This window comes from Acanthaster planci, linkage group LG19, assembly GCF_054643075.1.
Source record: "Acanthaster planci isolate LZ-2023a linkage group LG19, COTS_SCS, whole genome shotgun sequence".
Lineage (NCBI taxonomy): Eukaryota > Metazoa > Echinodermata > Asteroidea > Valvatida > Acanthasteridae > Acanthaster > Acanthaster planci.
The window spans coordinates 9,398,660-9,412,027 of record NC_141795.1 but is presented as its reverse complement, the minus strand read 5'-3'; the positions used below and the strand labels follow the sequence as shown (position 1 = coordinate 9,412,027).

At 38.6% G+C, this 13,368-nt stretch overlaps 1 protein-coding gene across 1 annotated transcript; it reads left to right on the top strand.

Moving 5' to 3' along the window:
• The first annotated feature begins 2,894 nt into the window (after positions 1 to 2,894).
• On the top strand, positions 2,895 to 9,973 carry LOC147796004 (uncharacterized). Its single transcript, XM_087129911.1, has 5 exons — positions 2,895 to 3,067; positions 3,215 to 3,304; positions 5,496 to 5,641; positions 7,619 to 7,741; positions 8,328 to 9,973. The coding sequence occupies exons 1-5, from the start codon at positions 3,007 to 3,009 to the stop codon at positions 8,358 to 8,360; spliced, it is 453 nt and encodes a 150-aa protein (XP_086986037.1). The 5' UTR covers positions 2,895 to 3,006; the 3' UTR covers positions 8,361 to 9,973.
• Positions 9,974 to 13,368: the final 3,395 nt, after the last annotated feature.

Below are 13,368 nucleotides of genomic sequence, written 5' to 3'. Positions count from 1 at the left end.
GTGATCCATTAGCGCGGAGTGCCTGCATGTACATGTACATGTACATGGACCAGTAAACGCTGAATTCGCGCGGTGCTGGCCCAACAAAACCTCACACTCCACTGGACCGCCGAAAATACGTGCACTAAATCCTTTCAAAAACCTGTACATAAAAATGGACCACACAGGGCTGTGGGGAGGGAGTGTTTCTTCCCGAATCTAAAACTGGCAACCGTCTGAAGGGCAATACATGCTTTGAGGCAGCGTTGGGCATCAAAGGAATTAAATTTCATAACTGTTTCTGTTTATACTCATTTTTTGTTTTCATTCTGTTCTACTTTCCTAAATTACACTCACTTTTTTCCATTGTACTTATCAATATTGAAAATGTATGAGGGCTCATGCAGCCAAGCATAAGCAGCAGCTTTCTGCCAGCCTCCACTGTTCGTCACCCGTATTGTACTAAAAAGTCTCACACAAAAGTATCTAAATATTTATTTATGAATATTTATTGCTGCTTTACCAGGGAGAATACAGTCAGGAGTTGAAACATTATTTTCGAACTCGGCAGCTACACTGGAACACAGCTGCATCTGCAAGTTACCACGACTCTGTTAGTGACCCTGAAAACAACTCATTTTAGTGGCTTCATGCTATTTGCGTTATATCGAGGATACTGACGATTTAATTGTGGAGGATGTTTGTAAAAACAATCAGACAAAGAAGAATACCAATCAATTCACGGTTTTCAACTGTTATCAAAGTCTTTTAAAATGATTCGTGATTGAAAGTAATAGTTTCATGTGCTATACTTGTATGTGATTTTTTTTAATGCCGTTTTTGGTTAAATAAAACATGTCAGGGCTAAAATGTGAATAATTATTTTAGTCTCTGGGCATTTGCGTTTGTAGAGTGATAGGTTTAGACGGCTACGGCATACAACCTATACGTCTTCCTTCTATATAGCAAGAAGCAGCAACAAGCAACCGCATCTTCTAGCTTGTTAGTATTGTAAACATTTTCCTTCAGGGGCCAAATGACGCAGTGTGCATGATGTCTCACCAAATGGGATTGTGATATTAAAAAAAATAAACTCAACTTTGTAGCGATGTTCGCACTATTCAGACACCAAACTATTCACTGATTCCACACATCCATCCATTCCTAATTAGCTACACATAATGTTGGTTCAGTAGGAGTATACCCAATACGCCGAATAGTATTTTCGAATCTTATTTCTTGAATTTTAGTTCATTTAAGTTCAGTTCAGTTTTATTATTCGAATATACAAATATAGATGGAAATTTGCTTTGTTCGCGTTTCAATAATGACAAAACTGCACAAACATCTGTCAAATTACATTAATTAATGTATTAAAACAGTAATTAAACCGGACGAAGAATTAATAGGTTATTTTTACAACATTTTGCATAAATAAGATAAGATATAACAGCCAGGAGGGTCTGTTGTGAGACAGTCTTTACAAATAGTGCATTTGCTTCACCGATATTTTCTTCAGTTACCGCACATTTTTTAAAAGTCGTTATACTGATGTACCTTGCGATTTTAATATTAAATTGGATTGAATATTGCGTTGTTATTACTGAATTAAGGTACGTCTTATGATGTTACATATTATTTTGTCTTCAAATCTTGTTTTTATTTTTTTATTTTTTGTTTAGTTGGTTTTTTTTTGGTTTTTTTTTTTTTTTTTGTGGGTTTGCCCCATATTAGATCAATCCATTCTTCTGTCTGGGTGAGTGTAAAAACTAGAATTAGCTCATACACCCAGTACTAGAGTCTACAGAACAGGCCTACATTTGTACTTACATAAAAAAGTCTCTCACACACTTCAACACCCTTAATAGAATGGTATTGGCCGAGTAAAGTCCGGTTCCTCATTTTAAACCAATTACGATCAACCAAGCAAAAGCTGTGCATATAACTGGTCGAGCAGCTGGGAAAAGAGGCGTGTCTACCCTGAACAGACTTAATGCACTACCCGTGATACATTTGTTGCCACTACATAATTCTTGTTCTGCGTAATATACCAGTCGTTTTACCTGAGCTTACTACGGAGCTCCGGAAGTGTCATCTGACTTGTTGTGTGTCTGACATGTTTTGCTCGGGATGACGACATGGTAAAGGCAAGATGCCGATATCCTGAGATGATTTATCACGGGATGACGATACCATAACAAGTGGCTGATGACATCCTCAGGTAATTTATTATAGGGTAACGACATAACATCCTCAGATAATGACGATAATTATTAGCTCAGGATGTCATTTTCCAGAGACATCCACCAAATGTAATGTCTATACTTCACAACTTGCAACAGGCAGTGAGACATCATGACGTTTTATCAATCTAATTGATATTTGTGGCAACAGGAGGACAATGCTTTGAAAAACACTACCATCTCAGGCCACCTGTTTCCGAGGTGGTTTGTCAAGGTACTCATTGACAAATAATGCCATCATATCACTTTTAAGATGCCGTCATCCCTGTAACTTCATGGTGTCGTCATCCTAGTTTTATAATATCGCCATCCCATAATACATTATATCGGGATGCTGTCATCTCCATTCCAGGATGTCTTCATCCTGCGATAAAACATCTCATGATGTCGCCATGTTGCCCGTAATATTAAAAAAGGTAAAAACATGTCAGGATCTCGACAAGGTGGATGGCACTTCCAGAGCTCCGTAGTACACCTCCAGTTTTATAAGTATACTTTCCAATCTGAAGGATATCGATTACACATGGAATTTCTGGTTTGGAGAAATGACCTTGAAGAGCAATCAGGGGTTGTTTTGGGAGTTGACTTTATGTGAAGCACTGATCACTTGCAGAATAACAGATAAAAAGGTGCCTGTATCGCGTTAGGCGGCAGGTGAGATCTGTCCGTCAAACAGTATACTACAAAGTTTTTTCCAACAAAACCATTTCGATTTGGTTTTTTTAGATGCTTTAAATTCACAGAATCATTGCGCGTCGTGAAAAACCTCTGAAAGTGTAACAAAATGGAAAAGAATGTTGGCCGACTGATTATCATTTACGCCGCCACTATAATAATTATGACAGGTCAGTTTTATAGGAAAAATATGAATATGCCAACCGAAACATATTTTTCATGCAGGCCTACAGATATGCACCTATTTGTTGTACAGATGCCTCACGGTCTGATTTGAAGAAATAAACGGGGGAACTTTTTGTTGCTCACCTTGCCAGATGTTCTCCTGATGGGGGTGGAAGGACAGGAAAAAGTTCACCATGAGACAATTCTGTTGGATAGCATCGAGATCATGATTCCGGTACTAGGTAAGAATATTGCTTCTTATTTATTGTCAGTATTGGAAATTGGAGGGATAGTACAAGTCAATGGTGATTACTCACACATGCATGTAAAAGCATTCCTTATCATTATAAATGGGACGTTGGACCTCAACGTATAGTTTTGTTGATACAGTCATTTGAAGTTTCACGTGTACGGTGCCAGACCGCATGCATTGAGCACCGCAGTGGAAAAAGTATTCATTGTTGGCTGACCCGTCTCGGAAAAATGCGGTATCTCTGACTTTCACAAAATCTGTGTCAAAATGACTGCAAAAATATCTGAAGGCTGAACTCCTGAAAAGGGTCACTGCAGCGAGTTCGGAGAAAATGTTTAGGGGTCGGATTCCGCCCACAGCTCTTTTAGATTACAAATGCAACCGATGAAAGTGAATCATTTTCTTTAAGCAAAAGTCGCTTGTAATTTGAAACCCCACGATGCAATTAAGACGTTACACTTGTTTGGACATCAACGGGTTAGGCTTTATCTTCGTGCCATGCTTAAAGTTGATACATTAACTGTGAGGGTGAAAAGTTGAGTGGGAAAAAGAAATCAAAATGTGAAAGATGGACCACTTTTACACCAATAGATGGCAGATGGTGTCTCATCACACAAATGACTCTTGACTCTTGCAGTTTTGTTCCTTATGGTTTAATTTTGGCTTTAAAACAATTTCTTGTTACAAGTTGACTTGTTGAACAAGGGAGTGGGGGAGGGGCGCTTAGAACACCATCCCTCAGGCATGACGGATTTGATCAAGCATTGTTAAATTAAGCCCAGCGATAAACTGATGCGATTTCTGATTGGGTTCGTTTCTGTAAAGAATATATCGTCCCAACATGTGAAAGTGTTCACAATTGTTCACAATCCATGGATCACAAAAGATGATAAATGAGAACAAGAGAGTTTTTCAACCAGGTTTCAAAGATGAGCGTAACATGGTAAAGAAAAACCGCACTGTAAAATAAAAAAGAATGAGGAAAGGTTGACAACATTTTCGGCACAAATGACTTTAAGAAAGCTATGGGCAATGATTGTAAGTTAAGTTTTAAACAAAAAAGTAAATGTCTACATATTTAAATGTACACGAATTCTCCTAATACTTTCTTTAGTTAATTTGAAGACATTAATTTCCTGCTGACGAGATCACGATTCAAGTTAGTGAGGTTCGAAAGCCTTTTACCGTTGGAGTTTTATTCACGTAATGCCATTGGTTGGACGGGTGTGAGCAGTAATACCCTGAAATCATACACCTTCCAGTTAGCAATCTTTTTTAGTAACAATTCCAAATCTCGATCAGCAGAGGGAAAGTTCTAGCTCTGTCGAAATCATCAACTATACTGCCATTGCCTGAACGTAGAAATTCTGAGGAGATGAAAGATTTGGAAAGCCTGAAAGAGTAATTAGGACCAGGCTTATGCCGCTCGTGACGAAGTCTGTGGGCCAAAATATGCATTCCGGCCTAAGGAATTGTTGAAAATGCCGAGATTTGAATGGTGATTATGACCGTCCACAAAACGCTGGTGCTTATCAGTGTTAGGAATACCTTTGTAGAATTTTCATGCACATTTAATACAATCCTGCCGTACCTCATATGGAGGTTAATTCAACCATTTTGTTCTTTAAAACTCTTTTTTAAGTTAAACGACTGTCAAAGTATAATTGAATGAGCTCACGATGTGCTACCCACTGTGCATAAAACGTACCACCGTTCTTCTTTCACGCATGTTGCACGTGTACGTGGCGGTGTCGGATTGTCTGTATGAATGGATAGGAATAGTTGAAACATAAGCAGCACGGCTGCGTGAATTGCGTACCCTCGTGAACTAATGCGACTTTTAAGTCATCAGACCAGTGGGGCCAATTTCACAGAGCTGCTTAAGCACAGAATTTACTTTAGCGCGAAAAAACCTTGCTTAATAAAAAAAGGTTACCAGCTCAAAACGTGATTGTTATGCTAACCAAAAGACAGGTGAATACAATTCCAAACCAATATACATCATATGGAGTTTTGGCTGGTAACCTGATGTGTCAAGCAAGGTTCTTTCACGCTTAAGCAAATTTTGTGCTTAAGCTGCTCTATGAAACTGGCCCATGTGCGCTGGTCTTAAGCTATCATGCACGGATTAAAATAATTTGTCTATCTTAATAGATTGCGATTATTTTTGTTTTGAATAGCAAATACTGAACCAGGACCACCATATGTGGTTGACGACAGCGTCTACGAGACGTCAAAACACACCACACCTCACAGATTCACTTGCTTTTATTGTAAAGTGTTTGTCTCCTTCATCTTGAAAGCAGAGAGCAATGATGAATTCTTGGTAAGTGGAATCAGATTTCAGCAATTTTGGAAACAAACAGTGGAACACTGGCCAGTCATTTGTGCGGTCAATATGTGAATACCCAATAATCCTTCAGGGAAATGGCGTAAAGTTACATTTCACATGGCAGTTTTTCCCATAAATACGTGCTTGAATACCAAGGACTGAATTGTTCCCATGGCCATAGGAACAATTCAGTCGGTGGTCTTGACCTTGTGCAGATAGAAATACTTTGGATTTAAACCACCATTTAAATGCCGCTCAAAAGCCGTACAAACCTTAAATAAGGAAACATTTGTGCGTACTTGTTCTTTGCAACGTTTCATATCATTAACACTTGAAAACGAACCGAAAATTACCAGAATACAAAAGAAAATCTTTTTTAAAGAAAGGGATAAAAGAAATCTGTCGACCCTTTCCAAACGCGCATTAGGTCGACAGATTTCGCGCATCGTGATTGGTCAACACGTTGCAGACTCTTGGAGGCGCACTATTGTGAATTCCCCTTATTGATAAATATGATCTGGATGAACGCTTTGCCCACCTATGAAGTTCATGTTGATTGGACGTATTAAGTGGTGAGTAGGCCTAAGTGAACTGATAGTGTTCTTCTAGATAACGTCATTAAATCGTCACAAAAATTTCCAAATATCCCGCACAAATTTTTCACCTATATAAGATCTTGCAAAAAAATTAGAAGCACACTTTTTCGTTTGAAAGATATATTAAAAAGAATGCTAAAATCAAAACATTCTAACAAAATTGTAAGAAAACTCAAGAAACAACTATCATCACGTCACCTCGATTTCCATTTATACAACATTATGGTTTACCCACACACAAAGTGTAATTACATTGAGAAATACAATTCATGAGTGGCTCAAAATTCAAACATAAATAATGACGTCACATGACACATCATGACGTCTTCATTTTTGACAATGACTCTTTTTGGTGAAATGATTTCAGATCCGATAAAGGACAAGTTTTATGCGATTTCTGTATATTTCTCCCGCTTTCAACAGAGAATAGGCCTACAATCATAAGCTATTTGATATATGCAATGCATATTTCCCGTAATTTTGTACATGTTTTATTGCAATACAGTCTACCACTATTGATGAAAAGCAAATAACTTATTAAGGTGCCCCGTTGCTTCTGCATCTAAACCTTAGAAACGTATTCCTGTCAACAGAATACAAATAATGTTTATGAGTGCAGAGGTAAGCATAATTGCATGAGGTGACAGATGAAACGGTCTAATTCACGAGAAGAATCCGATACCTGTTTATCTCTTTTATTTCGACACACTGAAACTTGTAGACTTGGCAAACAAGCACGCACTTGGGTTACTATTTTTGTCTAGAAGTTTCACATGTACACAAACATGATAGCCAGCGATTCAGCTTGAGATTCAGGTCTGAGTACTCCAACGCTGACAGCGTTATCTCCTTGGCGTAATGAATAGTCTGTTGCCACTGCGCGTGAACATGAGTGCACTCCACGCAAGTTTCGTTCTACTCAACCTTGTACTCCTTCATTTCGGAACAAATTTCACAATTATTTTGACCAGCTAATAGTAAGACTTTAAGTTTATGCATCTTAGAGATTAATTTATGATATTGTTCATTTTCTACATTATTACATTTAGGCCGCAACGATGTATATTTATGCAGGTTTCATGCATGTCTGTTGTGCCTTTCTCCACGTTACGTCATCAACCCAACACAACCACAGAATTTGACCTTGTGTGTTTACGAAATCGGCCCAGTTGGTTGTGGGCAGAAATTGCCCCTTATTTCTCTCGTCTTGATTTTCGGAAGATAAATTCGTTATAAATTATTCAAAATTTAATAATAATTGCACAGTGATGTAATTGTGACGTCGTTCAACTTAGGTATTTTACTTATATGTTATGTATTTTCACTTTGATTAGGATTCAATGTCCAAAGTGTTCAATTAATTCTTTCTGTTTAGGATGAGCTGGTCAATGACCTCTCGCAGCTGTGTGATTCCATGCCTTCTAAGCTGCGTGATGAGTGCACTCCGTTCATCCAAGACATTCCGGCAATGGTGAATCGATTGGTCGACGTGTACCAGGTAATTTAAAGCTTAGGATCCATATAGTCATCACTTAGAAGCGTTTGAACTACATCATGTTGTCAGGAGACTGGAAAGCCTAATCACAAAAGGATTGGCATTTTACAAGAAAATTTGGATGGCTGATGGAGGCAAATAGGCAATAGCAGAATAGGATCTAAATGCTAAATCGAAACTGTGTGAATAGATCACGGTTGCGAAATCAGCATGGTGCTGGTTAAAAATTACACCGAATGAAAGTCTGCTGTAAAACTATCCCAAAATCTACCTACTTATTATGTTTCATAGCTTTATATTGTTTAAAAACTTCAATACAATAAATGTTATATCCTGCACATGTTACCTCCATTTTTGTCATGAGATGTGTTTTCATCTCAGGATGATGTTTAAATGAGTAAGTTTGAATATTTTAAGTGTCATTAATCAAATTCTGTATTTACTCTGTATATAACTTCTAATTTTCAAGACGTTTTCGAAGTAGCACAAACTCACCTTGTATCCTCCGTTTCTACAATACTGCCATAGTAGGGGTCTTTAATGAAATGATTTGAATATATGATATGATTGATCATCCCCCTCTCTGTAGGACCTTCTACAAGATTGTGCACTTTTCTGTTGAACGCGGAGTTCTCCGAGCAAGATATAACCTCAATGAGCAGCTTGCAGTTGATTGAGAAGCTGACGAATGTCCATTGTAATCAAATATATGAACGCTAATTTGTAATTAAGTTCAAATATCAGGACTTCTGATTTTACATTGATTGCTACTTTTGTCTCTGCTGTTATACATATAAGTGGTTCGTTGTATGGTTTCAGGCCCGTAGGCTTGCAGTTGATTGAGAAGCTGACGAATGTCAATTGTAATCAAATATATGAACGCTAAATTGTAATTAAGTTCAAATATCAGGACTTCTGATTTTACATTAATTGCTACTTTTGTCTCTGCTGTTATACATATAAGTGGTTCGTTGTATGGTTTCAGGCCCGTAGGCTTGCAGTTGATTGAGAAGCTGACGAATGTCAATTGTAATCAAATATATGAACGCTAAATTGTAATTAAGTTCAAATATCAGGACTTCTGATTTTACATTGGTTGCTACTTTTGTCTCTGCTGTTATACATATAAGTGGTTCGTTGTATGGTTTCAGGCCCGTAGGCTTGCAGTTGATTGAGAAGCTGACGAATGTCAATTGTAATCAAATATATGAACGCTAAATTGTAATTAAGTTCAAATATCAGGACTTCTGATTTTACATTGGTTGCTACTTTTGTCTCTGCTGTTATACATATAAGTGGTTCGTTGTATGGTTTCAGGCCCGTAGGCTGGGGGGGGTTTCAAGGGGTTCGACGAACCCCCCCCCCCACTCGCTTATGAGTCCTGCTTGTTGGTTATTTGTTTTGTGTACTGAATATTTTAAATAGAGCGTAGTATTCGCCATACAAGCCACGGCTTATACGTTAATTCTCAAGCTCAGGGCGACCACGATTGTGCACATTAATGAGTCAATCTCAAGTCATATGTACCGTCAGGAAGTTCTGGAATATCCACATCTCAGGTGTTTCAAAGGGTTTGAAATCAATGTGTTTTTGTAAGTTTATTCAATATTGAAAACTACAATGTACAAGTCTTACATGCAACCTTGGTTCGCGACAGACATACAACTTTTCAATATTGTTTTCCAAACCACATTGTGATAGGCCTTTGTACAAAAATATTTGTTCACAGTGCCAATAGTTCCACTCTTTGGTTTGACGACCCCCCCCACCCCGTCTCTGGTCAGGCATCGGGCCTGGGTTTGTTAAACACGTTTTTCCTCGAAATAAAGTAAGTGAAAAATAGGTCAAAATGGGACCAGGAGCAGACAACCACAAGAGTTATCTTCGTCCTCCTTCTCTCTCTCTTCCCTTCCGCTCGTACTTTCTCTCAATCTCAGTAAACTCTTTCTTTTCTCAATATGCAAATACTGTTCCCTGATTGAAACCATCATGCCTCATCACTAGTTACACAAAAATAGTTATGAAATATTCAGATATCAGAGATAAAGCAATAAATAGGACAGAACATTGTCGTTCAGTCAAAATGAGTTGCAATGAAATAAACAACAGAATTCAGAAATTTTCAAAGCTCAACGGTCTATCAATTTGTACGCAATGTACTCATTTTACGTTATTTACTTGGGATACTTTATTTCAAGTATTTCGCAGAACTGGATTAAATAAATCAGCAGAATGTTATTCATGCCACAACGAGACTCGTTTTTTGTTTTGTCTGAAGCTATCCATGTATTGACCTTGTGAGCATTTCTTGAAACCACCGTCACCTGAAAGGAACCCATGAATCACTTGCAAATTGCAAGGTGCAAATGGAAAATTTAAATTGTCATTTATACGCCCAAAAGATCCAAGGCTTAGTCTGATTTTAAAACATGTACAAATTTCACTCAGGATAACAGTAATCGAATCCGAATGAAAAAAGCTACGTGATTACTCATTACAACAACGGCCACCTGAGAATATCACATTCATCAATGACGAACCTGAATTTCCAGCGCTTAATTGGAAATAGTCAGCTATTATTCCGTAATGAAGCTTCAGTTATGTCATTTCATTTTTGTGTTTTGGCATTGTCTGGACTCCTATTGAGCATTTTTTGTAATGATCGAATGCCGTTTAATGAGCCAATCTTCAACGTGATAATTTTCATAACGTCGGTCACGGGATCAGGACTGATTTTTGGTGCCAAATTTAAATACATGATTTCACAGTCTTGAAAAAATCTCTTAACGACAATGTGCGGAACCATTATTCAGACTACGATGAAAGAACTCCCACTGCTGAGTATTGTTTCAAAGACAATGGACGAGGACTGTCGATTTGTGGAAAGAATGGACGAGGCGAAGCAGTCAACACCGTCAGTGCTGGATATATACTTCCTATGTCTTCCTCTTGCCGCGGCGTACCACTGGTTCTTTTCAGAACCGCAAATACTCACGAAAGAGATACGTCCATGGTGCTACCTCAAACCTACTTTCTATTATACCACTTCACCACGCAAACCTTCAAGACTTATCTTCACTCAAAAAGAGGCATCTGTTCTTGACATTAGCACAACCACAATGGAAAAATCATATGTGAAAAAAAAATGTTCAGCTCCAGTTTCCGGTTTTAAATGAAATTCTCATGAGGTAGCAGTATATCACATTCTTTGCACATAGTTTTCTGCTTTAGCTTAGAGGAAACAAGCTGCATTTAACATATTGGGGAAGAAATGCAGCTCAGAAAAAACTCCTCTCACACTAATTACCTTTGTTCTTTGTAAGTGACGATCAACGATGCATGAGTTGTTACATGTATGGTTGTCATAACGCGATGCATGTCCATAACCACTGCATGCCTATGCACCGCCACTGTACTGCCTCGTCGAAACTGACATAGACTGGCCCAGTTTGTTGCTCGAAAGCTTTTTCAGTTTGTATACCTACGCAGGACGCAAGACCACTTCGTTTGTCCGAGTCCGAATCAATTGGTTGCCGCCGGAAATTACTCTGAATATTTGGCAGCATCCGCGGCTAGTTCCCATAGAATCATGCATGAAATCAAGCCGCAGCCAACTGATTTGGACACAGCCTTCGTGTAAAGATACACGAATGACGTCACCTGATCAGGGTGCCAGACTGAAAAAGTGTGGAGGCCGGGGGGTCCTTTACCGTACATATTACTCAATCCCACCAATCAAAAACATGTTAAAATTACACGGTAACAGAATTCCTGTTCAAATAAGTTTGGCGGCTTTTGGAAATCGTTTTATGCAAAATAAAAAAATTCTTTATTTCGCCGACGCACAGGTCTACGGCGACGCACGTGGTGACCAGAAACCGGAGACTTTTTTGGCCTAACATGATATACGACATTTTCTGTAAAGAAAGACAAACATACAAAATAAGGCCGGAGTTTGCCGTTCCTGGCAGCCCTTAAATTTGCCTACTGGGTCTGTTCCGAGGCCCAGTAGAATATGTGTCACTGCGCCAAACAAACAACAATGAGCCTGAGTGGTTTTTCGCACAATATTTATTGCGGCATGGAAATTGCTACCTTCCATTATTTTCCTCTCATGCCAACCACAATATCGTACCTACGACGCTGGTGCAACCGTGACAACCATCCACTAATATAAACAGAGTTTGGCTCAACGTGTGTCTACCGAGAAGTGTATTGTCTATTATAGTGATAAAGGTGAGAAATGTTTATTCATTCATTATGAATCTGTCGTTGACCTCGGTTGTTTTAAAAACACAAATTAAAGTTTGATTCGAAGTGTACAGTGCCTAGAAGATACTGCCTCTCAAACTGTAACTTTCTAAAGACAGGAAATGCTTGAAATGAATCTAAAACTGATAAATGATGACTACTTCCATTAGATATACTTGTGAATTTTGTGTTTCCTCTGGTATCATAAATCTTATATTCATTTGAATCAAAAAGTCCTGATATTCCGAATGCATTTCAATGTTACAGATCAGTCTAGCTCACGCAGATTCCTCTGGGTTTTAGGCCATATTTGGCATTCTTCCCAGGACAATAGCAAAATTAGTTTTTCTCTCTAAAGGCCAGTTCATACTGCAGGCAAACACGAAAGTGGAGCGGATTTAACGACACGAACAATTTCGCTAGAGTTGAAATGTGTTCAGAACTTGTCAGAATTCACTGTGAGAATATATTTGATCTGTAGGCACCGTATTCGCGTTTGTATTCCGATTTTGCGCCAGGTATGAACCAGCCCTTGAGACAGGAAATTATTCTCTCAGCGTTGAAGTTGGATTTACATTTGCTGACTAAACACCTTAAAGGACAAATCACCGTATTTAACATCTTTCACTTCAATAGGCCCAATCTTTTTGAGGACTAAGCTCCGAATTTCCTGTAAAATGCTGTCCTCGCAAGATAAGATAAATAAAAACTCCGGCCAGGGAGTGAAATACGACTAGCGTCCTAATTTTTGCCCGGTTGTGGTTTCCAATGTCCCTCCACCAGAAATGTTTGCAAACATCCCCTGTGCACTGTTATGGTACCCATCTGTGAATACAACCTAAGCACCAAGGGAATTTAAGGGAATACCAAGTCCCACACCCCTTGTGGCCCTCCACGTTCACCAATGCCCAACTGAGCGAAGCTAGAACGCCCAGATGAACTCAGTGAGTACATCCAACCCCTGTTCGCCCAGTGAACTGTACTAAGTCCACATTATCCTCAATAACCATTCAGGTCCACTACATCGTGGAACCATACAAAACCCCGAACAGAACGATCGACTATTTTTCATCACTTTCAAGTTCATTCATATTCCTGTTTTGAGTTTGTCCTTTTTCAACTTGGATGGTTTCTCGTCATTGCTGTTTGGATGTTGAGAACTCTTATTCAAGCCCACCCCTATTCTTTCATTTCCAGGAAGTTTAACTGGTTTTCGATATAGTATATTTCTTTGTGCATGTTATCATAAGGTGTTATGGAATCAAATTCCACTGATCATTAAAGTAATTGAGGTAAAACTCTTGCTCTTACTACAGGCGAAAAATAAAACTAAGCTACGTTACGGGCAGCGCCACGTTAGGATACATGATATAAGAGTT

Bases quoted from the DNA above. Each gene is read 5' to 3' on its own strand.
- LOC147796004 (XM_087129911.1), top strand. From the start codon at position 3,007: ATGGAAAAGAATGTTGGCCGACTGATTATCATTTACGCCGCCACTATA. The intron at 3,068-3,214 runs GTCAGTTTTATA...TCACCTTGCCAG, and splicing joins CACTATAATAATTATGACAG to ATGTTCTCCTGATGGGGGTG. The intron at 3,305-5,495 runs GTAAGAATATTG...TGTTTTGAATAG, and splicing joins GATCATGATTCCGGTACTAG to CAAATACTGAACCAGGACCA.